Source organism: Pimephales promelas, chromosome 12 (assembly GCF_988280905.1).
Source record: "Pimephales promelas chromosome 12, fPimPro1.hap1.1, whole genome shotgun sequence".
Classification (NCBI taxonomy): domain Eukaryota; kingdom Metazoa; phylum Chordata; class Actinopteri; order Cypriniformes; family Leuciscidae; genus Pimephales; species Pimephales promelas.
Window position 1 is genome coordinate 21,390,247 of NC_142780.1, and position 26,216 is coordinate 21,416,462.

Genomic DNA, 26,216 nt, shown 5'->3' on the forward strand with positions numbered 1-26,216 from the left:
AATGTTCAAGTGCATTCAAGGTTACATCGTCCTACAAAAAAAAAAAAAAGCTTACAGAGACAACGGATAACCAGAGGGCTCTACCATTCCTCTCCCAGTTCTGGTTGTTTTAGTCATGGTTCCATGAAGGGACTGTACAGATAATGTAAAAGCACAATCCATTGAGATACTTTTCCATGCAGAACGGACACAACTATAACACAAAGTGCGACAAACAAACACAACTTTCATGCACACACAGAGCCAAGCTGACCAAAACAAGCACCATCTGACAAAAAAATACCTTGAAGAACAATTGACGAGACAAAACTGCAGAGTAACCAAGATTTAGTATTTCAAATCCATCACCAGAAAGGAGCAGCTTTGACACGGTGAAAAGAGCAAGCAAGCAAATCTTTTTATATCGTGACACTCTTAGAAACTGACTCTCAAATGCTGCAATCAGCAGTAGATGGAGCATTGTTTTCTCTCAGCAGATAAAGCCTGACTTCAGCTCTGGCTTAATCCAATCATAGATGCACTGATAAAGACCAGGCCTTTGCAGAGGATATATACACTCCCAAAAGACATGTCATGCTGTGCCGCTTAAGCAGAGCGAATCTTAAAATACCAGCAACAACTACCGTTGTTTCAATAATAATGTTGACAATACTTAAAACATGTGCGCTATATAAACACACTGTGGGAGGTCAGGCCACTGTCACATAGCAGAGCTGTTCACACAAAGGTCCAAACCTCCCATACAGCACTAATACATTTTATGGAGTGCCAAAATGTTGGCGAGTTTGTTTCGGAGAGTCAATAGAGTCAATTAGTGCCAGAGAGAGAGAGGAGACCCTATTTAAATAGAGGCACGCTATCACAGTGGTATATATCACACATGTACAGGCTGAAAGATTTCATTGGTTCAAGGTTGCTGGGTGTAAAGGGAGTCTGCTTAAAATACCTCTAGGACGGGCTGGGTGAGAATTGAAACGAGTGCTCAAAATGGGTCAGCATGCACGGGGACAGACGACACGACTGTGAACAAGAGGGAAACAAACTGACTGAACGAACGAGGGAGATGGAAAAATAATGGAAGCTTGAGCTGACGTGCCAGCTAAGAGGGAAAGGCAGTGATGGAGCCCATGTTTTTTTTCTCTCTAAGCTCTTGTCGTTTTCAAATCAGTATATATAGCCATGTCTTTTTAACAAGTAATCTAATCTAACAGATAAATAATGTGATTAGAATATGATTATAAAAAAAATAATTATATATGCCATTTCAAAATATAAATGAGTCAAAATATGCCATTACGAAGCCACTTGTGACTTAAAGATGTAATTCATCCCCCCAAAAAAGAACATTTTGGCATCATTTACTCACTCTTGTGTTGTTCCAAACCGGTATGACTTATATTGTTTTGTGAAGTAAAAAAAAGAAGATATTTTGAAAAATGTTACAATGAAACGATGACAGTCAGTTGGGTCCCATGTTGGTTTGTTTTGGACACCAATGGCTTCCACCAAACAGTCATCAAGAAACGGTCATACAGGTTGAAACAACATAAGGGTGAGAAAATGATGACAGAATTTTTATTTTTGGGAGAACTAGCAATTTTAAGTAAACATTTACATACAATAAACACAATTCTCCAAGCCATTACAAAGGTAATACATGACAGTAGCAAAATAAACTATTATCTTGACTATAATAAGACTGGACACTACAGAACACAAGTAACACTATCACAAATTGGGTGAAACTTGAGTTTTCCTTCCACAGAATACTTGTGGAAATTCGATAGCGATTAACTGAATTGAATAATCATTGAACTATATGAGGACAAAGCAGCATCAGAAATCCCATTCAAACACTAGTCACACAGGACGTCCTCTACAGTAGGTGCCAAGAGGCAGGTAGATTAATAAAGGGTGATTAACATACACAGTAACACCATATTATAATTCGGTGTCATTAATATTTCAAAAGTAACTATAAAGAAAAAAAATTCAACCATTAATAAATGCTTTCGTCAGTTAGCCCCAGGATGCCTAGCAGCAACACATTCTACGGAGTATAAAGTGTAACACACAGGTATAATATTGAATCACAGTTTGTAGACAGACTTCATTATTGTATAAGAACATTTAGTGCTATAAGGAGTGAGGAACATCCATTTGTAATAATGACGTTATGTGCTGGGATGTTTTTAGAACAAGGCAGGATATTAGTTTTTGTGCTGGTATAACACACCAAAAGGCAAAGTGGTAATATAGATGTAAAGGGAGTGCGTGTGTACGCCATCAGATTTGAATAATAAAGCAAGAGGTGTATTCATTTTTCCTCTCTATAACTAAATAATTAATGTCTCTAATTTAAGTTAGAATTTATTAATTGCTTAATTACTTTATTGTTCTTTATATACTTTTATCCACTATAATCATTCACATAATGTGTGATTCAGGGGCGGAGCCAGACGACGTAAATATTCGGAGCTTAGCCCAAACCTAGGGGGGTCCAGGGGGATACTCCCCCGGAGATTTTTTTTCCATTTACGTCAGCTAAATGCACTATTTTTCAGGCTGTTTGTGATAACAGAACGCGTCCATGGCAACGCTCCAATGACGCGTTGTTCAAAAAGCTTACATATAAAATTGTGGACTGTGATATTCATTTAATTAGCAATATGCTGCTGCTACTATTAATTATTACTGTTCAGCATACCAATTCCTTTAATTATGTAAACACTAATAATGACATTATATTGTGTTGCACCACCAGAATAAGACTGAAAGATTAAATTCTCAGGAAATCTTTGCAGGTGTTTTGAGTTGATTAGCTGATTAGAGATCTTGTCAGGTCGTATAAAATATTCTTTGTTCTAAAATTCTAATACATTTTGAGATTACTAACGTTAGGTACGTTACTACTGGAGTTTTAATTTCCATGAGCTGCAATCCCTTATCAAGATTAAAACAATAAAAGGCTTGAGTTATTTTACTTTTTTTTTTTGTAATGAATGTAGAATATATAAATATTTACTTTATAAATTAAAGTATGAGGGGAAAAAATGACTTATTAACGATATTGATGCATCTGTAACGTGACTTGTAATTGTTGTCATCAGGAGGAAATATACTTTCTCTTGACTTTCTAATCTTCTTCAGCAATATATAATATTTCTCAATTCTCAATTAGTCTCTTTTCTGATCCCACTAATGTGCCGAGATTAGATGTGCCCCCAAATCATCAAGGTGCGTTCACACCGGACGCGAATAGCGCGTCAGGCGCGAGTGATTTCAATGTAAGGTCAATGCAAAGACGCGTAAACATTTGTCCACGGGTCGTCTGACGCTGAATCTCTCTCCGGCCGGTGAGGTTTAGTTTTCTGTAAAAAAACTTTGTTATGTCCATAATAATTTATGTAAGCTTGCTACGATGCCAGTGAAACATACAAAAAGCCTGCTAGGCGCCAGCAGCCAGCCCCTCATGACAACGACGATTAATTTCTTTTTTAGGTTTTATTGGCAGTTGGCTGTCAAGCTGAGTGATGCGCGATGCATTACCATCCGCATCCACGCACGGTAATAGAGATTTTGTTTACATTTTTTGCAGCTCCAGTCAGAAAGACTAAGAGAAAATGAAAACAAGTTAAATTTGTTTTTAAAAACCCAAAAGATTCGGGGCTTTTGACAAAACATTCGGGGCTTAAGCCCATCTAGCCACCCCCTTGCTCCGCCCCTGGTGTGATTCACATAATATGGCCTTACTCTGGCCTTCGTATCTCTCTTTTGGTATGATTCAGAACAAAACCAGTCCAAAATTCTAAGCTGGAATCTTTTCAGATTCAGAGGGAGGGTAAAAGCCAGCAAGTCCCTCATCATTCACAACAGAAGCTTCTCCAGCAACAGATACCTCCTCCTCCTCCAGCACGGTCACTTGCGAAAGTTGAATGTGGTCTTTTTTGGTAGCAGAAGGTTTCTGAATGGTCCGTTCCAATTTGCGGTGTTTGCGCATCTCTGGCAGAGGGTCTTTCATGGTGAAGACATCCTTGATTCGCTCCATGCATACGTTAGCAGCTTCTCGAGTCTCCCTCGAGAGCTGTGACAGGCTGAGGAAGCCATGAGGAAGGTCATCCACGACACATAGGGTCACTGGCTGACCGACATCTCGCAGCCTTTTGGCAAACATCACAGAGTCGTCTAGCATGGGGTCCAGATGACAGGCCTGAGAAATGAGGGCAAACAGAAGAAAAATATGCTTATGAGGGGAATGAAAGCATTTCAAATCATTTTCTCATCAAAAATGAAGTACAAAGCACATCTTCTCAAACTCATCGATTGTAAAAAGTCTTTGGTCAAGCTTACCACAATGTGTATGGGAGGTAGTCCCTTGAGCATGCTGTCTGGAGCCAGAAGGGGGGACATGTAAGGGTTTCTGACGATGGGAGAGGTCTGTACGTTCATTTCTGCTAATTGCTCTGAGCGCAGAGGCTCAAAGCCGTCTGGAAACTCCCGGGGTGTCTCAGAGTCCTCCTCACCAGCAGGGGGCGGAATGGCCACAGCAGAAAAGGATTCTGACACAGAGGGATCCACTTCTTTGCAGAGGAAGAAACTCACATCCTCGGGCTTGGAGAGAGGTGGAGGTAAACGGAGGTCAATAACATATGAACGTGAGGCGACAAGGTCCATCCAGGGCAGATGAACAAAGTGAAACATCTCTATTCATGGCCATTTTTTTGTTTGTTTTTTTAAATTATGCTAAAAATTTGTGGTCGGTAAAGATTTTTTTCTATTACACATACATATTTGATATATTATTACAATTTGAAAAAAATGTTTTCAAAATTTAATTAGTTTAAAATGTAATTTAGTCTTCAGTGTCACATGATCCTTCAGAAATCAATCTATGATTTCTTGGTGCTCAAAAAACATTTCTTATTGTCAATGTTGAAAACAGTCGTGCTGTTTTTATTTGTTGAAACTGTGATACATTTTCTAAATCTTTTTCTTATATAGGGCAGTGGAAATGTATAAGGAACATAGATGAACTGAGATTGGGAATGAGTTCAGGAAAGGCTGAGATGACTCATTTGAACCAGGCAGTAAAAATTAGCGTTTCAAATTCAGCGATTGACGTCAAAGTATCATGAGTTTCTCTGTGGGATTTTAACACATGCTTGAACAATGGCATGCAAAATCCAAGTGACATCATTGCAGCATAATCCTTTACACTTCCTCAGAGTTGCACAAATATTTAATTCTCAGCACTAAACTTTCTCACTCCACTAAGCCGGACAGAGTGAAATACAGTGAAAGAATTGTGCGGAATCAAAAAAAAACCTAAGCGATTTATTTGCATACAGTGTACCAGACTAAAATAACCAGATCAACAATTTACTGCAAGCAATTACAAAACAGTCAGTGTTAAGAGGCCAGTTAATTCTCAGCATTAGACAGCCTGCGTTCTGCCACAGCTCTGACTCTGATGCCAATTGTGGCATAACAAATTCTTGTTTTTCAGCCACCAATGGCAATTTGATACCGTGTACGAAGTACGAACATCTGTTCTATACTCCAGCAAACATACCAGATTCCTACTAACACTGAGTGGTCTGTCTGTTATTTAAATGTTATGTTTGACTATGATATAAAGCAACACTGTTTAATTGTTGAAAGCTAGATCATTCTCACTCTAGTGCAAATTAATCAGCGCAAATATTGGCATGTTTCACAAACTCATAAAGCCATGAAAAACAGCCTGATGGATGCTGTGTAGCAGAGATCGGCACCCTAGTAGAATGCAAATCAGCTGGATGATTAATATGACTCACTGTTGCAATCTGTAAAAGAGAGACCTTCGACACCATGGGAGCTATAGAAACACGGTGAAAAAAAGGCATTTTATTAAACTATTTTAAAGCACAAGATGAGGAACTGTACCTTGCTCTCGGGTGTCAGAGTGATGTCAAGGATGGAGCTGTGGTTGGCTGTAGTGGTGCTAAGGTGGTTGGTGGTCTCGCTGACATTTTTCTGCACGTTGCTGTTAGCATGGGCGCCCAAGTCCTGGCACGTCTGGCTCTTCATAGACCCTTTCCCATGGGAGTACTCAGATGGCTTGGCAGACACTGGAGGGTCTGTGTGAGGAGAGGTCAGAGATGCTTCTGAAACGCTCTTTCTCACAGAGTCTGAAAAGAAAAAAAGGAGAGATATTTAGGTTGTTTTTAGAGGTAATAGTAACACTGAATGTCATTTCAAGGACATCCTGGTGATGTGGATGTTTTAAAGTTACATATATTGACTGATGTTGCACTCCCATTATTATTTTGTTAGATAATTTCTACATATTAGACATTAACAGCCCAAAATGTGATGGTGGAACTGGAACAACACAACCAAGGTAAATCCTGAATTCCCAAAGCAATTTCTAAGCTGGAAAAGAGGACATTCCTCTTTGAAATCTTATAGAGAGCAGATATGCTTCCAGAAACATTTCTCAATACAAATATGTAGAAAGGCAAAATGAGAAAGTAAATAACTATGTAAAAGGAGTACAAATGGGCAGAGTAGGAATTTTAAGCAACAGGGGTGGGGGATTACAAAGACCCTCATTGGACATTGGTGGAGGCTGTTGGCGAGGAAACAGTTGCCAGGGAAAGAGGTAAGGCATGTGACTGTGTGAAGGGAAATGCATGTGTGTGGCATTAAACAGACATTCAGGAAGACATTAAGGCCCTCAGACATTAAGGCCCTCAAACTACCATACAAACAGACATTAACACACACAACTGACCAGCCACAACACAGCTGTATTGCCCATAGCCACAATCTTGTGAAAAATTATTCTCAGCCATGCTGGTATAGTACATAATGAATTCATGACCATCATGAGGCAATTAGAATGCTTTGTGTTGTGTGTGACACCACACTAATGATGCCTTTTAGCCACACTGCATTGACATCCTGCACAGCCCTATACTTTCTCTCTCTGTGAGAGCTAATGAACTAAAATGATATGAGATCTAGGGTTGATAGTAGCCCATTTAAACCATTGACTTAAAAAACAATTAGCATTTGGCACAACACAGTATGTGAAGCCATTACAAAGGGCTTTGTTTGAGATTGAAGAATAAAAATGCAGATAAAGTCAGAGGTGAGCATTTGTGCAAAACATCAGTACCTATTATTGCCAACATCAATATTGCATATTTAAGTGTGCTCGCTCATTTAGAAAACCTTTCCCGTCATTTAATAACTTATTTAATAACACTGTTTTATGGAATCTTTGGCAAATATAAAACATTTTCATTCTGTAATATTGTTGTCCAAAATTCACCTTTAGCATTTAATCCTTGAAGTGTTTAGTGTTGTATTTTTCATTCTCATAGACAAAAAAATTAGAGGATTCTTCTAATATAATTATAACAATTTAAAATAATTGGTATCAACCAACTGAAGCAGGGGAGGTGGGGCTTAACTAGAGTTGTTGCAATAACATGGGGAAGATCACTGAGGCCAAAGGGGTGCCGAGTTAGTAAAACATAATACTGCTGTAGAGAAGAGGAAGGAATTGTGGAGTTGTGACACAAAAAACAATTGGGTTGCGAGACCATGCATACATTAGCCTTCCAGGTATGCTTTAAAAACAGATGACAGATACAGACTGAATCAGGGGCTCCATTCAGAAGCCTTCAGTCAGCAGATGCTCAGAAGGACCACTTTCCACAAAACCATCTGTGGGTCACGCACCACAAGCTGGAGAATGAGTTCAGAAGCTACCACATATAGCTCTGAACAAATGGCTATTATCACCATGGAGCCAATTATATCAAACAAAGCAGAGTGCTACAAGGGATTTGTGTGCCTTAATTTAAACCTCATTAAAACAGATCAAATAATTAGCTAGCTGCACTATTTCAAAGGCATCATCATCATCCGTGTGTGTAGGGATTATTATCACAAAAAGACATATTGATAATACCGTTTTAGACACACTAGGCACAATGAGCACACTCTAAAACAGAATACGCTCCATTTCAGCCCTATACATGTACCTGCACTTCCTCTATCCAGCATAGAATGGATCCAGTTGGAAGCCCCCTGTTTGAAGTCTCGGAGCAGCAAGGCAGTATCTCTCCTCACCATGCTCAAAGTGCTCACCTTCTCCACCTGCTTCTCCACCTGTGGATCTGTGCCTACACACAGCAGAGAAGGACAAAGGGGGAATAACATACAGTAGGGATGGAAAAATCCAAATCAAATGTGAAGGATTCAATCAATATATAAACAAAAAAGTACACAAAAAATTAAAAGTAACAAATATCTTGTGGAGCTATCATAAAAGCAAAAAGGTGAAGGCTAATGCAAAGACATTCTTATATTATAATCTGTAAAAACTAAGTGTTAAAATAAAATAAAAAAATAGAAGCATTTTAGATACTGTAGACTAAGTATCCAGTATGGGTGTAACAATATATCATTCGCAATACAAAAATACAACATGTATAGTGGATAGTGACAAAGTGAATCGCGTAAAAATCACCCAAAATGAAAATGACTGTTTGTGGAAAATTATGTTTTCAGAGTTTTAGTGTCAGTACTACATTAAACTACTTTATATGTTAAATATGATGTTGTATAATAATGCAATGGGGGAATATGTCTATTGTCTATTATATTACTATACTATGTCCAAATATTACTTATATACAACATTATTTTAAATATATCTAGTCAGAGAAAGAGTGCAAGCATATTAATCTAAAATAGTTTGATTTTCAGCTCAAAAATCATGATTATTTTTATTCTGGTGTCACCATTGCCCTGTGTACCAGCACCAAGTCTAAGCCTATTCATTCATTTAACACCCCCAATGTAATTCCAATTTTGAGTTCAGTAATCATCGAATCGTGACATGAGAGTATCGTTACACCCCTAGTATCCAGTACTACAATGACAGAAAGAAAATATTGCTACACTTAACCTGCAGAGAAAATACAAATCCTTGGGCCATTGATTTGACTTTATCATTATTATGATTGAAAACACTACTAATCAAATCCTTTATAACAAAATACAAACCTATTAATCAATTACTGATGTGTGTTGCTTCACTTAACTTTACTTGTTGAAATCATTCATCATCATTAAGGTGTCTGCACTCCCTAAATTGTGAATATGCTAAATTTTTACCAGTGATAAATTATGCATCAGACCTGACCATTCCAGCTTGCTAATAACCTCAGTCACAACACAGCACTATTTGCCATAAAAACCTATTGCGGTTCCAGACTGACCTGCGTAAGCACTGAGGCAGCGTGAGAGCACACTGAGGGGTAACAGAGGGTCTATGAGGGTGAGCAGGCGGGATGGTGAGGCGTACACGGTGAGTAGTGTAGCGGGGTAAGCAGCAACGATGCCATCCGGCATGCGCACACCAAGAGCGGCCGCCCGCATCGACACAGTCACACACAGGTTTCCACCTGCGCTGTCACCGGCCAAACACACACGCTCACCGGTCCAACCTGAGGAGGAGAGGGGCACAAAGGGTAATTAGTAAGGAGGCGCAAAGCAGAAAACGAAGTAACGAGCAATAGATCAAATAAAGTAAATTATTTAGAGAATCAAGAAGATAAATACACTCCAGAATTCTAAAATTAGGTCACATTTTTATCACTGATGTGGTGTGGCTTTCACACCAAAAGAGAATTATTAGAAGTGCAAGACCTGCGTCATGATCCTGAGATAAATAGTGGAGGTGAGAGAACACTGAATGATGAATATATTTACGCTGCTGTAATCAGACCTAGTGTGAGCCGAGTTTCAATAGGCATCTTTGTTCCCTGTGGGATCTCGACACCATCACAGTACAACAGATCGTCAAGTCGGGCAATTTCACTTGTCTTGTAGCTTAATCAGTTTTATTGAGCATTAATCAAGTGAATCATACAATGTCAAAAAAATGTAAAAATCAGTCTGGTGGATGGATGATGCAATTATTATGAATGTTGTATTCGGTTTCATTAAAGTGGTAATAACACTAACAGAATTAAATGATTAAAATAAAATGTTTCTCTGAAAAATGTGTTCTGACATTCTATAAGAAACTCATTTTTCATATGTGGGTTGAAGTGCAGGTTTTGCACTCATAAAAGCTGAAGGACCACATAAAAGCTAAATGCTGTTTTATGGGTCGTGTCTAAAATCACCTCCGATTGTTCAATGTCAACCATGAAAAGACAAAATCATGCCTGACGTGTGCCACCAGCAGTCTGGTGTATTAAGATATTTGGGACAAAAAAAATGTTGACTGCCAACTCCACTGAAAATGAACCACAACAAACTGTGTACCAGACAAAGGAGGCTTAAAATAGGCATGCAATGTAAATTCACCCCATCAATTTTCATTGTGTATGTTTTATTTAAAAAAGAAAAGAAAAGAAAAAAGGTCTCGCTTTGTATTAAGTGGCTTGAAGTACTATGTACTTACTTTGAATTAATAATTTAAAACCGGAAGACAATACAATGCTGAATAAAGTCATAGTTTTTGTTATTTGTGGACCAAAATGTATATTTTCTATGCTTTAAAACATTCTCACTAATCAACTGATGTCACATGGACTACTTTGATGATGTCTTTATTTCCTTTCTGGACAAGGACAGTATACCGTACACATTTTCAATGGAGGGACAGAAAGCTCTCGGACTAAATCTAAAATATCTTAAACTGTGTTCCGAAGATGAATGGAGGTCTTAAGGGCTTGGGACGACATGAGGGTGAATCATTAATGATTTAATGACATCATTTTCATTTTTGGGCGAACTAACCCTTTAAAGCCATGTAAAATAAAGTGGGCCCAATATTTTTTCTTTTGTAATAAGCGCTGCAATACTCAGATGTACGATACAATGCGGAAAAAAATATCTGTTGCTACTTCCGTTTCATGTCAACTTTAAGAAACAAATATGAATCACAATATCATGTGATAAGGAAGTATAAAGAAGGCGCTATTCCTCTCACCTAGCAGGTTGTGGTTCTTGATGGCCCAGCAGTAGGCATAGAAACATTCCTCTAAAGCCCGAGGAAACGGGGCCTCAGGGGCCAGAGAATAGTCCACTGAAAGGACGGGGGCATTCAGGTCTTGAGACCAGCTCTTCAGATATGGCTGGGGAAAAAAAATAATAAATAGAAATTAGAAAAATAATACATTTTTAGGGATTAGAAATCATAAACTATGACCAAAAAAAAAAAAAAAAAAAAAAAAAAACCACACCAGGATTTTCAGGTTTAGTTATTTCTTCCTTTTGTTCTTCGTAATTTATAGGGAATATGTTATTTGTTTGGTTTAATGTCAAATTTAAAATTGACAATTATTATTTTTATGGAATGTTGCAGCATTAATATTAATGTTTTTTTTCAGTGCAGATTGCTTTAATTCATGTTAACAATCAAAAAAATTAACATGCTCTCCCCCCAGAAAGACATCCCTATTCTATATCCCATCCCTTTCTCCGATAGTCAGGGGGGCAATTCTGAAAAGGGCTTCCGACTTTTGCGGACATGTTTTGGTACAAGCTGTCACCATATTTTTTAGTTAGAAGACACCCATTGGTAAGATATTAGCATGGTTGTCAAGCTGATTTTTTTTTTTTTTTTTTTTACTTGTACAAGCAATTTCAGGCCAATTTATTGGTTTCCTGCTCAACATGACATGCCAACAATAAATGTTGAACATATCCACAACCACAAGGACCATATACATAAAAATGGTATCAAATGAAAGCCAACACTCAACAGAATGAACATTTATTGTACAGTGTAAGAGACAACAGAACTAAAACATGAAAAAAAAAATACAATCTCTGCCTAAAGAGAACCAGTTTTCAAAGTGAATATCAGCTTGGAAACATAACATTGTATCTCAAAACGTCGTTTTATTCAAAACGTCGTTTTATTGACCGGCCTTTGGAGATACCTGGCCCCAGGGCCTTTACAAGTCATAATCCGCCCCTGTTTGCACCAAAAAGTGTCTGACAAAGTTTTATTATCAGTTTTGGCCAATCAGTATGTTTTATCCTGAAATCTAGTAGATATGACTATATATATTATGTCTTTATTTCACTTTTGTCTCAAATAAGTAGTTCTATATCCTAATCCACTTCTGAATCCCGACCTCCTGTAGTCTCCAGCTTCAAAAAAATGGCTTCAGTGTGACACAACTGCTGAAAAGAGCTGTTCTCAACACTAAATGTTCATTTCAAGTAGCTTCTGTCACCCTGAATATCAGTCTAAAAATGCCTCACCAAGCATTTGGAGAAAACACTTAGGGAATGAGCATATTTATTCACAGACACTTCAGTCTTTTTTCTTGTTCTCACTCTAAGTTTTGTTTAGTAGTTTAAAGGAATGATGCGTGCTGACAGGCGTCACAACATGTAGCTCTGACTGCCAGTTAGATTTCATATCAACGTGTCTATTGTTGAGTGGAGCTCATTCAAGCAGCTAATGCAATGTGTCAAGAATGCTGGCTGCCGCTGGTGAGTTATTTGTGTGAATTTTGCATGAGTGCAGTGATAATATGATACTTTAACAGAGCAGAAGTCTTATACTTTGCATGAGACAATCAAATGCAAATGACCAATATCCTAAGTTATAGTGTTTGCCAAGAAACTGCTCTGCATAAAAGAAGAGGAACTATTAAAACCACTAAATGAAGAATCAGACATAGAAGTGAAATGCTGGGTGACTACAGTCAATGTCTAAAGACAATAAAGTATTTAAAATTCAAATAAATATGCCATGAACAACTTTATTTACTTAATAAATCTAATCTAACAGTAAAATATGCTCTGTAGACTGTAGCATCTTGGTATTTCTTTAACTATGGGCACATCTGTGAAAATAACCTTTCTTAAAAACAGTTTAATTTGTCCACTAACAATGTCCAAAAGTAGAAGTACATAAATCACAGGGAAATTTTAAATTCTCACCACAGTGTCATTTTGTTTGATTACATTTTGTGTTGGAAATGGCACTTTAAATAAAACCTTTTTGCACTTTTTAAAACTTTTATTTTGCTATTGTTAATTGTTAATTTCACAGCTAACATTTTATGTATCCTAAATATGTATATATTAGGATATTTTTATACAAATATAAATTATTAGGGGAACATTGTTGTGGTGGAAATGACATAAAAACTGGGACTGTTCAATTTTTTTTTTTTTTTAAATCTAATAAGAACTATAGCAATGGGTTATTTCTATTTCATTGTTTTTTCCCACCCCAAAGCTCTGTGATATTCTGCTTCCTAGATTTAAAGTAAGTCTATAAGATTTTTAGGTGTAAATCTTATGCCTGATGACTTAAAAGTAACATGTCTGCATGATTTAAAGTAGGAAAAAGGGAGGACGTGGATAGGACGTGTAAGGACAGAAGAGGCGAAGAGATACCTCATGTGATTTGGAAGTCTGAGCCACAAAGCCTCCTCCGTGGAAGTGCAACACCAGCCATGGGGAAGGGGGATGGCGCTTCGGCTTCAAGCCCAAAGAAAGAGATATCGGGCCCCCCTCTGAGCGACACAGTGCTAATAATTTCTCACTGTCCTGTGACAGAAAATAAAAATATAAAACGGACTATAAGCACCAGAACAATAAAGAGAAACCTATGGAACATTTGAATTTCTATGAAACTCTGTACCCCACACAAAGACAAAAACTCTCATTTAGACAAGAAATGTGTAATTAAACGCTACAGACGCATGATTCTTAAACACGTTTACGACTCAGCTGAATCAACAGGAGTTCAAAGGGTGTGAAGAAATGTCAAGTAAGCTTTTTAAACACCATTACACCATACTCCTCTACATTGCAACCAATTCAAGTCCTCCCATGACACAGAGAGTTATATCAGGAATTATAGGGCTTTAAGTAAAGGATAAAAGGATAAAAGCTTAACCGCTTAATTTAGCTAAGCACACCTCATTATTCATTTCTTCCTTTCTGTACATAGTTATTTATTTATCGACAAGAGAAGGGCATGTATAGTGGAAAATGTACTCTCTTTGAAGAACGAAGTAGTCAAATTATGGTTCAAATTAAAAAGTTCATGCTTTAGCTTTTGTGAGGAGGAGGAGGAAGAAACAATTGAGATGATTATCATTCAAGACTAATTAAGATGGTCAATAACATCTATATGAACTGTATGTACCTGTCCTTCTCTCAGCTCATATGAGATCAACCTCATCTGCACAGGCCCCAGGCCGATATGAGCTGCTGGAGGAGACACGGTCACAATGTGGGTGGGATCCACCACCAACGGCAGGTCAAAGGGCATAGGGGGCACAGAAAGAGCTCGATTTACTTTCACAGCTGTGGCCGTTATAGACATCAGACCCTTGAGAGAGAGAGAGAGAGAGAGAGATGAGAGAAAGCTTTTTCTATTATGTGAATTGTACTTTGCAATATGAACACTTGAACTGGTCATAATAAGATCTGAACAGCTGTAGCAAAAGATTTGAGTATATTAAAAAGACACTGGTGCAAGGAGTTTTATAACTCAAAGGAATATTTGACAAATATTGTCAAAGCAATTTGAACTGCCTTATGAACAATTGGCATCTCATATTTCTACTGAAATTGCTAAGATATCAAGACTAAAATGTTTTGCCCACACTCTGCTGTCAATATCCTTTAAATGCATTTAAAATGTAGTAACTTTAAAGAGATTTTTTTTATATATTTTTTAATTTTCTTTCACATTTTGCTGGGGGCCCCAGTGCTAATTTCCATTCACTTTTTAACCTCAATTCAAATATATAAATGTAATGTAATGTAATTAATATATTACTAGTAATAGTAATACCTAATTATCATTATTATTTTGAAGATTACAATTTTATTATTACAGTGGTAATATGAGTCAGGTATAATTTCTTTAATTTCAAGCAGATTTTATTTTATTTTTTATTTTTGTGGTTTAATACAAGGTAAAATCTCAAACCAATTTTCTCTCAATTAATTGTCATGCCCTAACTGAAACACAGAAATGTTTACTAACTGATAAAAGTTCAGTCTCTGTAACGTTCCAGAATGTCTTCCAAAAATGAACATCCAGGTTCTGAGTGATGCGTTCATACTCCCGACCTCTCAGTTCAGGGTCAATGGCATACTTCCCAGAGGTGAGGAAAGAACTGGCTGCTACACCTGAGAGAAACACAATAGACAGTTAGATGAATGCCTGTCTGCTGCATAACTAGCATATAACACCAGGGCATCCTACTCAGACAGTAATACAGGAGGGGGGGGGGGGGAAGAAATAAAACAGAAAAACATAAACACACAAATAATAATGACCTCAATCATCTTACCTTGACAAACATGCATGATTAATTAGTTTAATATTTACAATTATCAATAGGCACTTAAAGAAAGAACTGATCTGTAACCAGTCTTGCTCTCAGGTTAAAACACAGCATAGTAACTAGGGGTGGGAGAAAAAAAATAGATTCTCAGAAGCATCACGGTTCACTTCTCAAACTTCAGAATCGATCCAGAGTTTAGTTTTCCCCCTACATATTTATGATGGCACTTGTGAGCACAGGGCTTCTCAACTCTGGCCCTCAAGATCCTCTTTCCTGCTGAGTTTTGCTCCAACCCAAATCAACTACACCTGAACAAGTCATCTAAGCTCCTTAGGATTACTAGAAAGATACAGACAGGTGAGTTCGATCAAGGTTGGCGCTAAACTCTGCAGGAAAGTAGACCTTGAGGGCCAGAGTTGAGAACTGCTAAAAAAGAGAGATCCATATTCTGCTTGCTACCAATCACACACAAAACCATTGAAAAACTCTATAAACTTGCATTAAGGTTCATGAGCGAAATAAAAGAGGTTGAAGCGAAATACAAGGACAATCACAGACTTGATTGCACAGGCTATGCGCTGTGAGAAACGTTTTTAGGTATACGCATTTCCAAATGCTCTACGAAATATATATATATATATTTGATACACAAAACCCATTTACCAACAGACAGCTGCTTTTACATGCTCATGTGAAAGACTCCTTACTTGCATCTCTAAATGTACAAGTACTTATAATCATACAAGTAATTTAATAAACATTCACAAATAAATCTGATATTCAATAAGTCGGTAAACTCATTATAAGAAAAATAATATAGTTCACAACAAATTGTTTTGAAATCAGATTGTGATTCCCAGAATCGGATCGGGAGGTGCGTAAAGTTTCCCACCCCTAGTATGCACAGGCACTAATCATCTCTAAAGAGGAAAAAGGTAATATACAAGCTGAAGGTTTGGGAAGGACAGAAATGTACCTCATCCATACCACCCTCTGTGAGAGCTACTCACCATATGGTGCAGTATCTCCTGCCTCCACTAGAGTGCAGCATTTAGCACAAGAAACAATATTAGAATGCCTCTATAGGTCAGTGTGTACAATTGCACTTTTGTGCCCTAAATTAACACAAGAGGGGAACCTGCTGTGCAGACTCTAGCAAAGAGTAGTGTAGTGTGAAATAGTGACCTGATCCCATGAATCAGGAGGCACATAAAGGAAGGTTTATCAAACCAAGCTGAATGTAACAGCTCTACTGACCTATCCCCGACTGATGCTTCTTGTAGTTGTCCCCAAAAGCAACCAGGCTAATAGCAATTGACTGCAGGCATGGACGGATGGCAGGAGTAAACTAAAAGGAAAGAAAACAAGATATTTATCTTAAATCGTATTCCAAAGCTGAAATACACTAAAATGGTAATATTGTGAAATACTATTACAATTCATGATCCTTCAGAAATCCCTCTAATATGCTGATTTGGTGCACAACAATATCAATGTTGAAAATAGTGGTGCTGCTCAACATTTTTGAGGAAACATCAAACAGCATTTATTTGAATAGAAATTGTAAATGTCTTTACTGTCACTCTATGAACTTTTTGCGATGCGTTGTAACTTTGAAAATGTCTTTATGCTCAAACAGCAACATTTCACACTAACTAAAGTTTAAAAAGTGAAATCATACTTTACCACCGCTTTAAACAGAGTTTTGGTCCTAGTTCTTGCATTAAACCTAGTTTTGAATCTATTTAGCAACAATAGTTTTGTCGAAATTGAGATTCAATCCTTACAGTAGAAACGTAACAATCATTTTTCAATGGAATCATGTGAACCATCACAAGCTCATGGGCTCTCAAACAAACACACCTGAAATCCAACACAGCGGCCGTAGAAGCAGCCCTTATGCATGGAGGCGTACTCTCTCAGGAAGCTCTGACTGAGGCCACTTTCCTCCTGGAAGAAGAGGTTGCCGTGACTGTTGTCGTGAAGCAGTCTCTGAGCTAGATAGAGCAGCGCCCTGAGCTGACATAGAGCACTACAGTATGCTTCCATCTCTGCCGCATTGTGGCTGGCACGGAAAAAGATGCTTCGCCTGTTGGATGTGATATAGCGCCCTTTGTGGATGATGTGGAGGAGGCAACAGCGCACCACCTGAAGAAGAGGATGATAGATTTAGCTGAACTGAGGTGTACGCTAGGAAACATCCACAAAAGCAGGATAAAGGAGGTGCAATGTAAAGTAAACCTGCTTATTGAGAGAAACAAAGTCCTAAAAAAAGACAAGCATGGAAGGACTAAGGAAACATGCCTTTGGCAGAAATGAGTTTAACAGCAGGGACTGGGAGAACAAACAGGCAGGTAGGAAAGAGTTCTCTTGCCCTCAATCTAACTCATTAAAATCATTAAACACACAGTCAGAAATGCACCTTAACAAGGGAGCGATATCCATTGGCGGGGATGTGAGGGTCAAAGTCAAAATGGTGGTAGATGGCAGCGAATCCAGAGATGACAGGCTCCAGGCTCCGGGCATGTTCCTGGATGGTGGTCATGGCGTCCACCAGGCGCTGAGCTGCATCCCCAGCTTGGCCCTTTGAAGCCCCAGAGAAAAAGGCCGCATTTTCTTCACACACGTCAAACAAGGCAGTGAAAACTGCCTTGGTATCCATCACTAAAGGGGATCGGATGCGTTGAGGACACAAGAATTACTTCAAATTGGCACACACACTGAAATACTTTAAAGCCAATAAAGAGTGATTAAGCTCAGGACAAAAGCAGAGCATTTGTGTAGACTGTGGTTATAAAAAGCGCTATAAGCATTTTATAGATCAATCAACTGGATGACTCAGCCAAAGTACTTCACTTCAGAAAATCATTTCCTTCATCAGTGCTTTTTCATGTTTCCAGTACAATATCCAAACACCCTTAAAACAAGATAAATGTGCGAAATTAACGAAAACTTTCTTTTTAACTTTCTATTTATTGAAGAATCCTGAAAAAGTGTATTACAGATTTCTACAAAAAAAAATATTAAGCAGCACAACTGTTTTCAACATTGATAATGATAAAAGGATAAAGTGACACTGGCGAATGGAGTAATGGCTGATTCAAATTCAGCTTTGCCATCAAAGGAAAACATTACATTTTAAAATATATTCAAAAAGAAAAGAGTTATTTTATTTTATTGTTTTACAGTATTTTTTATCAAATAAATGCAGCCATGGTGAGCATCAAAAACATTATAAAATGTACCAACTCTAAGCTTTTAAACGGCACTGTATTTTCTTGTTTTAAGTATAAACATCAATACATTTTTTTATTGTCAATTTTTTCTTAAAAAATAAAATAAAAACGTAATAGGAATAAAGATATATTCTATAAAAACTACTAAAATTTAAGCAATTTATTTTTTTAGGGATGTTAAAGCTGCAGTCCGCAGTTTTTCCTCTTTATCGCCATCTCTCTTCGAAATCCGCAATTGCAGTCATTCATGGAATTATCAACCTTGGCATGATACAGTGAGGATGAATACAATGTTTTGAGGATAATGTGCAGCTGTCAATCACTATGCCGATGTGGATACTGGCATTCAGCATTGCGTGACTACATGTAATGTCCTATCGATATGCATCCTTGCTTTCGCATGGACTGGTTGCAGTCTCTTTTTTTTCTGTAGCCAAGTCTTTTGTATTTTACAGCGGGTGAGTCTCCAGTTGTCGTCGTTTGAAACTTTCTGGATTCGCCATCAAATCGAGAAGTTTAATTATATCAAGTGCTGTGAGAAAAGGCTATAAATCTCATCCTCCAGTATTCTCACACACAATATAGCTTACTAGCCGAGACTCTTCTTCTTTATGTGTACAGATGTGATGATGTAATGATTTAAAGAGATGCTTGAATCTCCCGTGGAAATCCACCAGTACCACTGGCATTAAAAACATTATTACAAGCTTACCGTTTTGAATCGAGCTACGGCAAGCAGATTATTTTGAACACTGGCTTATGTATTTTCTCAAATTTATTTTGGGATAATTTTTAACACAAAAAAGCTACAGACTGCAGCTTTAAAATGTTTTTACTGTAAAATAAGACAGAATAATGTTATTAAAAATAAATTCAAGGTCTAGTTTCAATGAAAACATACTTAGCTTATAGGTCCTACCACTATCATACATTACAATACAAACATATTAAAAAAGACACTATTCAAAACATATCACAAGATACTGACAACTAAGAAAACTACTGTTGCTTGTTTTCTCAACAGGAAAATAAGAAACAGTAAGAACAGCAAGCTACAGGAGACAGAAGCTGTGGACAAGATCACATGACATAATACTGAGTAACCAGTGACGGAGGGCCATTAGCCAGCCACTGTTTACACTCATGCACATCTGATCAAGATTGACATGCCAGATACAGAGACAATCCAGGTGACTAGGTCAATCTGTTGCGCTCAGCGACCTGACAACCGAGGGACTTTACAACAGTAGACAATGCCAGGAATAGAAGAACCATAAACAAACCTTCAGCTTTTTTATAATTTAATAATAATAATAAAAAAAACACAAATGCAGATTATAATCTTTTTTTATCTTTTTTTTTAAAGATTAAAGATCACACATAATCTTTATATAATCCAAAATAGGGCATTGCCCCACAACTATGTTTGAAACCAAAGTGCTTACTTTGTCAACGCAAAGAGTTTAGACAATATTTTTTCTTATGCATTACATGTCCAGAGTTATTTAGAGATGAATTCCCAAAATATCCTCTGAACATGGGTTTAAACAGCCCTGGCCCTTTCCTTTCTGCCCTTTACCCCAGATAACCCCACCCATAACACATCCAGTCATTCTCTTCTCTGACTTTCCAAACTGGCCCTTTTTCAACTGACAAACTACCCCATGTTGCCTCTCTAACTGGCAGTGATATATTCCCTTCATTGGCAAAAACAAACAATACATCATCCTCTCTTAAAAAGAATTATCCTCTCTTCTATTCCATTTCTGTACCCTGTCCTTATTCTAGGCTGTAGCCACACCTGAAATATTAGTGTCCAAATCTGCATGGGAAACCAAGCATGTTACTGTGTCACGGGCACGGCTCAAACTGCTTCCATTGAGATATAATCAAACAACTATTGTAAAACTAGTTTGGCTCATGTAGTAATGACTTTCACAGCTGTGATGGGGTTCAGTTCAGAAGCTAGTAGAGCACTGAATAAATTAACCTCATGCCCATAGATTATATAAATTTTTCATTATGGAAACGTGCAACAAGAGAACCTACCACCCAATGCCTTTACTCAATGAAAGACTTCCCAGAACCAATTTACACAGCAAAACACACACACACACACACACACAAACACCTGAAAACACTCTACAGTTAAGAATTCAAGGCTTTATGAAGTTTATTGGCTTTATTTATGAAGGAAAAAGGCTGACAAATCTATTTTAAAAAATCATTTAAAGGAATGCTGCAGGTTTAATATACGAGTTAAGCTCAATTGCAACTGAAAATAATTTAAATTGAAATAATTTGTAAAAACAAACAACAAAAACAGTTTTTAGAAATCATCTAACAATGTAAGTCTAAGGGCAATTAGGGTGTGTTGGGAGGGGTGTGTTGCCCTCATATGGTTTCGTTGTAAGCTCATGACTGCTACCACACTGTTTTATTAAAGATTGCTAAAGCAGGTAAATAGTGACACTGTGAAAATGTAGTAGTTTCATTCTACAAAGCTATAAATACATGTCACTCCATTAAGACTAATACCTTTAACTGAAAATTTTGGAGTCAGTAAGATGACATGATCCTTTAGAAATCATTGTAATATTCTGATTTGCTTCAGGAAACATTTATTATTATCAATGTTATAAACAGTTGCGTTGCTTATTATTTTTATGGAAATATATTTTTTCTCACGATTCTCTGATGAAAGAACTGCATTTATTTGAAATATAAATATTTTGTAACATCATAAATGCACTTCTGCTCAACGAAATGCATCCTAGCTGAATAAAAGTATTAATTTCTTTTGAAAATCCTGTAATGGCTGCGGATATCTGAAAATTGAGTATATTTGCTACTAGGGACACTCAAGCGGTTACAGTGGTAAGAAACAGTTAGACTAGTCTTTTGCAAAATTTCTGTAACGTTAATTAAATTAGTCATTGTGCACATCCCTACTTGCTACTGTTGGCTAAATTCAGTTGTTGGACAGAAGATGGCAAATAGAACATTTATCAATCAACACTATTCATTCCAATTAGTACCACAATCCCAATGGATCAATAAATTAAAGCACAAAGAAAGAAAACAGCTACACCCAGAAAAACAAAGCATACCCAATGGTGTCTACTCTGAATGAGAGTACTTCTCAGTTCATCCACACACATACAGCCAAAGCCTGGCCTAGCCTAGCCAGCTATGCCAAACTACTGCAAGGACAACTGCTTATTATAGTGACACTGCGCTAAAATACATGAATGCATTTTACCCATTAAGCATACAACACAACTCACAGCAGAGGAGCAACAAGACACTGGTAAGGGATACAAGGGAACAGAAGTGCAAGAATCTGCAACCTAAAAAAACATGCACACAAAAACACACACAACACACAAAAAAAAACACACACAGGGACTTATCCCCAGAGAATCTGAACGTTACCCTCTTCTGAACTCATGCTGGAGTCCTTGTGCGTCCTGTCCCCTCAATACCAGCACAGCCATGGAGTCAGGAAAAGAGACATGGGAAGGGGGAGGTAAACAAAAGGGGAAGACAGTAAGATGGAGTGTTTCGATTGGACGCTTGTAATCGCACTCCCTCCCACCTGTTCGTCCCCTCAGATCACGACGTGACATTCTGTCACTTTCTATTTCATCCCCTCTTTTCTGCAAACTCCTCCTTCCTTTATTCTCCTTCCTCTCATTCCCTGGAGAGAACAGCTTTGTTATTTTCTTCCATACCAACTGTCCCTGTTATGGTGAGATGGCTTTTCACCCAATGTACAATGAAAACAAATTACTCTCACATACAAACACGTAACCTTTGTATCAATTATTGGTTGTATCAGCAGGGGGTGAACACTGGCCAGTGACCTTCACCCTAACTGTCTGGACGATCCAAATCTGACACAAGCAATGACCTCTAAATATGTTGGGGGTTTTTTTGGTTATTGCAACAACAAAAGTTGTGGGTTACATGCCGACTTCAATGGCAATCTATAACATCATATGGCAAAACAGTAATATGTCACACTACATAAAACATTAATTACTAAAATGTATTTGTGACCACCTAAAAAAAAAAACTACACAGTAAACAATGTTGGCATTGAGATTACATTTAATAACTAGGGACTCGCTGATACCAATACAGATAACCCTTAGCAGCTACGGAAAACTATTTTTATGTTATAGCTGATATTGAAAATAATAGAAAATAAAATTCTAAAATTAATTTTAAAAACATCAATGCTACAAGTGAATTTAGCCATCACCATGCATTTTAACTGAAGAAAACTGGATTTATACCAAAGAGTTATTTCAAAAATAAAAATTATTATCTGTTATTGTAAGATAAAAACAAAGGAAATTAAATTGAATATATGATACATCATACATCCCTATCAATTACATTTTATGCAAGCAAACTCAGAATAAACAACATGGAATACTATTCCTTAGAATATATAACCGTCTAATAAACTCATGAATGCATTTCAATGCAGTTTAATGGCAGCAATAACACAAGGGAGTATGTTAAAGACATATACATCTTATAGCTATCAATTAAGGGATACTTCAGGATTTGGCATTATGCTTTGTATTAGTAGAAAACCTGTAGTATTTTCTAATACATGCTTTCCACCCTCATATCCCCCTGAGACGAGAGATTTATGGATTATTTGTCTGAAAAAAATCCTCCGATGACACTAATTTTGCATCATCAGAGGATTTTTTGGCCAGAGGCTAAAGACTACAGTCAGAAGTAGGGGTTGTCCTGCATGTTTTCGACCCACCCATAGAGGGTGGGATCTCACTCACAGAATGTACACAAAGTGACAGCCATCTTTTTTTGGAAGCTAGCTGGCAGGCTCTGGTTCTGTGGAGAAAGCCGAGTAGTAGGGTTAGTAGTCCTATTTTTCCCGGACATGTCCGGCTGCCGATGTCTGGAATTCAGCTTTTGCTTTCTGCAGTCGCCATTCATTGTTTATATGCTCACCTTTTGTTTCAATCTAACTGAATTCATTCCAATTGGTGAATCTGAATGTAGCGTTTACATGAACGCTAAACAACTGATCGGTTGATGTGCGATTTAACATTGCTAAGAAAATTCCCGGTCCTCCGTGAGAGATACGAGACCGTATCTCTCATGTGTCACTCATCAGTAATCACGCCACCGGCCTCGCGCCGTTCTCCCGCAGCCCTAGCCTCGTCCTGCTTGCCACAGTAAACATAATGAATGGCGACTGTAGAACGCAAAAGCCGAATCCCGGACAATTTGGGCGATCTCGAAACACATTTTTGGGCAGACTCATCGTGGAGACTCACTAGTAGCCTAGACTTCTTGTTTAACTACTGCGCTCTGTTACCGGTAGGTGTGGCCTCCTAGGGCAACGAAGCAAGTGCATTCTGGGAGTTGTCTTTTATCCACATGACATAAGCCAAAAATGAATTTTTTCTGGATTTTCTCAGTCTAGAAAGCTCCAAATTCTAAAAATAATTTCACATTTCTTCTACAAAAATGACCCACATTAAATACACATTCATCTTTAAAGAGGTGAAGTATCCCTTTAAGGGGAAAACAATTATTCTTTCCAAGGGCAAACTGTTTGTTGGTATTAAAAGAATAAAAGCTTAACAGAAAATATGAAAAAAAAAAAATTTTGAAAATATTTTAAAAGAAAATGTCTGACCTAGATAGAATTGAGAAGTACATTTAATTGCTACACATACTTTAATTGCTACACATACATAAATAGAAGCATACTTTTGATATAAATAGTAGACAATTAGAAATTTACCTAATTATTGTTTAAAATATAGGGTACAATACACAATAACAAATTTGTGTCACATCGCTCATGTAATGTAAAATATCTGCACTATTTTAGTTATACAAGTACATTAGTGGAGATTAGTTTCTCGCAAATCAGATTTTTTAATGGTATATATACTACAAGCAAGCTTATTTTTACCATAAGCTAAAAAAGGCTCTCACAGTTAACTTGCATTTTCCATCCTCATGGATCACATACCATACATTTCTACTAAGAATATTTGTGGTAGGGACATTAAGACAAAAACCAAGTAAACTGACCAGATCTGAACTTTCTCTTTTTATTCTACATGCATTCAAGAACCACATCCTTTATTCATTTTCATTTGTCTAGCCGTAAGGAATAATGGAAGGATCGAAGCTGACCTTTGTCCCAGATTATTTTGTAAATCATCTCAACAGGAAAAGAAAACAATGCATGCTGGCCCTGACATCAGTGAAGAGTTTCCTCTCACTCTGATCCAAACACAACAGCAAGTGACACAACTTAATATACCAAACAACATACATAGAGTGAGCAGCCTGATAGGTTCAATATATGAATGTACAAGACTACAAATATTTTCATTGTGCTCTTCTGCACATCTGAGAACTCAGTTAAAATGGCTGAGTGTGTTTAGATAGCAAATCCTCTGGACAAGACAGGGGTAGTGAAAACCTGAAACCAAACAGCCAATGACGCTCTGCCGTTGGGACACAGAACATGGGAACTCCTTGCACCATTTCAATAAAAGTTTATTTGAAAGCCTACAGTGGTTTTTGAAAACAGTCAAAACAGTTGCCCTTAATTGAGGTCAAAACATTTCTTCACAACAATATTAAAATGAAAATGTTTAAGAACATCGAGGCAACACTTCCTACATAGGCTACACTGTCATTATAAGCTTAAATCCACAGTCTCGACCATTCATGAGTCAAGCATATTCTGATGTAAGTTAGCCTACTAACTACAGCAAAGTTAAGGCAAATACTCATTCAAACGTATATTCTCTCCTGTCTAAGAACAATAGAAGCACGGTTAACATCAATCATGTATTACAATGTAATCAGTTTATGTGGAAATGTCATCAAAGCATACACTACACTAGCTAACTTAACTTACAGTTTTACAGTTAGCGTAGACGATGTAGCCTATTACATTAAGTTACACAAAATGGTTCAAACGTAATTAAAACCTGTTGGTTTAGAGCTAACTTACAGCCTCTTGAGAGATTTCAAAATGACTGTTGACATGTTAGTAAGAAAATAGCAGTACTCATACGGTGTGGTACATGGTTCAGCATACTGTACACAATGAGCGTCGGGTTTTAATCTTCTTTTTGACATTTCTGGAACTATCTAACAGGGAGCGCGGATGTCATTTACAAGCGACAGCTTCCCCCTCCCTCTTAAAAGCGGTTATGTTTATTAAAAGAGAATATACCTATTGGAACTTCTTTGTGCTTTGACGAGCGCCTCCTGTTTACTGTTTTTTCAAGAACACCGCTCCCAGACTTCTTTGAAGACGCCATCTTCCTCAAACACGAATCATTACCTCCCACCTCTGTCAAGTCTGGATATACCTTACAGAAAGCCACGCCCACATTCAAATCTACAGCCAATAACGCGTCCGAGAATACTCAAAGCACCTATCACATAGTTCTTACTTCCTAGTACCGCCCATCATGCTGCCCATTTTAGCCAAGTGACGTTCCTACAACATGTGTCACATCAAAATGAAATAAGTAAATAAATATATAAACATCCAAGGTAAAAAAAATAAACATCCAAGGTTTCTCTCTCCCAGTTAGTCTACTGTTTACTATTT

The 26,216-nt window shown here is 37.5% G+C and overlaps 1 protein-coding gene across 5 annotated transcripts; it reads right to left on the bottom strand.

Moving 5' to 3' along the window:
* Nucleotides 1-310: 310 nt before the first annotated feature.
* On the bottom strand, nucleotides 311-25,984 carry lipeb (lipase, hormone-sensitive b). 5 transcript variants are annotated; one of them, XM_089117686.1, is made up of 15 exons: nucleotides 25,833-25,951; nucleotides 22,016-22,057; nucleotides 17,767-18,008; nucleotides 17,208-17,492; nucleotides 16,602-16,692; nucleotides 16,355-16,381; nucleotides 15,041-15,186; nucleotides 14,192-14,377; nucleotides 13,435-13,587; nucleotides 11,003-11,147; nucleotides 9,279-9,506; nucleotides 8,037-8,177; nucleotides 5,926-6,170; nucleotides 4,351-4,611; nucleotides 311-4,210 (listed from the first exon to the last, which is right to left on the bottom strand). In XM_089117686.1, exons 1-15 carry the CDS (start codon nucleotides 25,918-25,920, stop codon nucleotides 3,809-3,811), a joined length of 2,682 nt encoding a protein of 893 aa, XP_088973812.1. In that variant the 5' UTR covers nucleotides 25,921-25,951; the 3' UTR covers nucleotides 311-3,808. The 5 variants fall into 5 exon arrangements, with proteins under 5 accessions (XP_088973812.1, XP_088973811.1, XP_088973810.1 ...); XM_089117685.1 differs by having other exon boundaries at nucleotides 22,016-22,050; nucleotides 25,833-25,927; XM_089117684.1 differs by lacking the exon at nucleotides 22,016-22,057 and having other exon boundaries at nucleotides 25,833-25,984.
* Between the last annotated feature and the right edge of the window lie 232 nt (nucleotides 25,985-26,216).

Bases quoted from the DNA above. Each gene is read 5' to 3' on its own strand.
- lipeb (XM_089117686.1), bottom strand. From the start codon at position 25,920: ATGGCGTCTTCAAAGAAGTCTGGGAGCGGTGTTCTTGAAAAAACAGTA. The intron at 17,493-17,766 runs GTGCATTTCTGA...CCTCTTCTTCAG, and splicing joins GATATCGCTCCCTTGTTAAG to GTGGTGCGCTGTTGCCTCCT. The intron at 11,148-13,434 runs GTATCTCTTCGC...TTTTTTCCCCAG, and splicing joins AGACTTCCAAATCACATGAG to CCATATCTGAAGAGCTGGTC.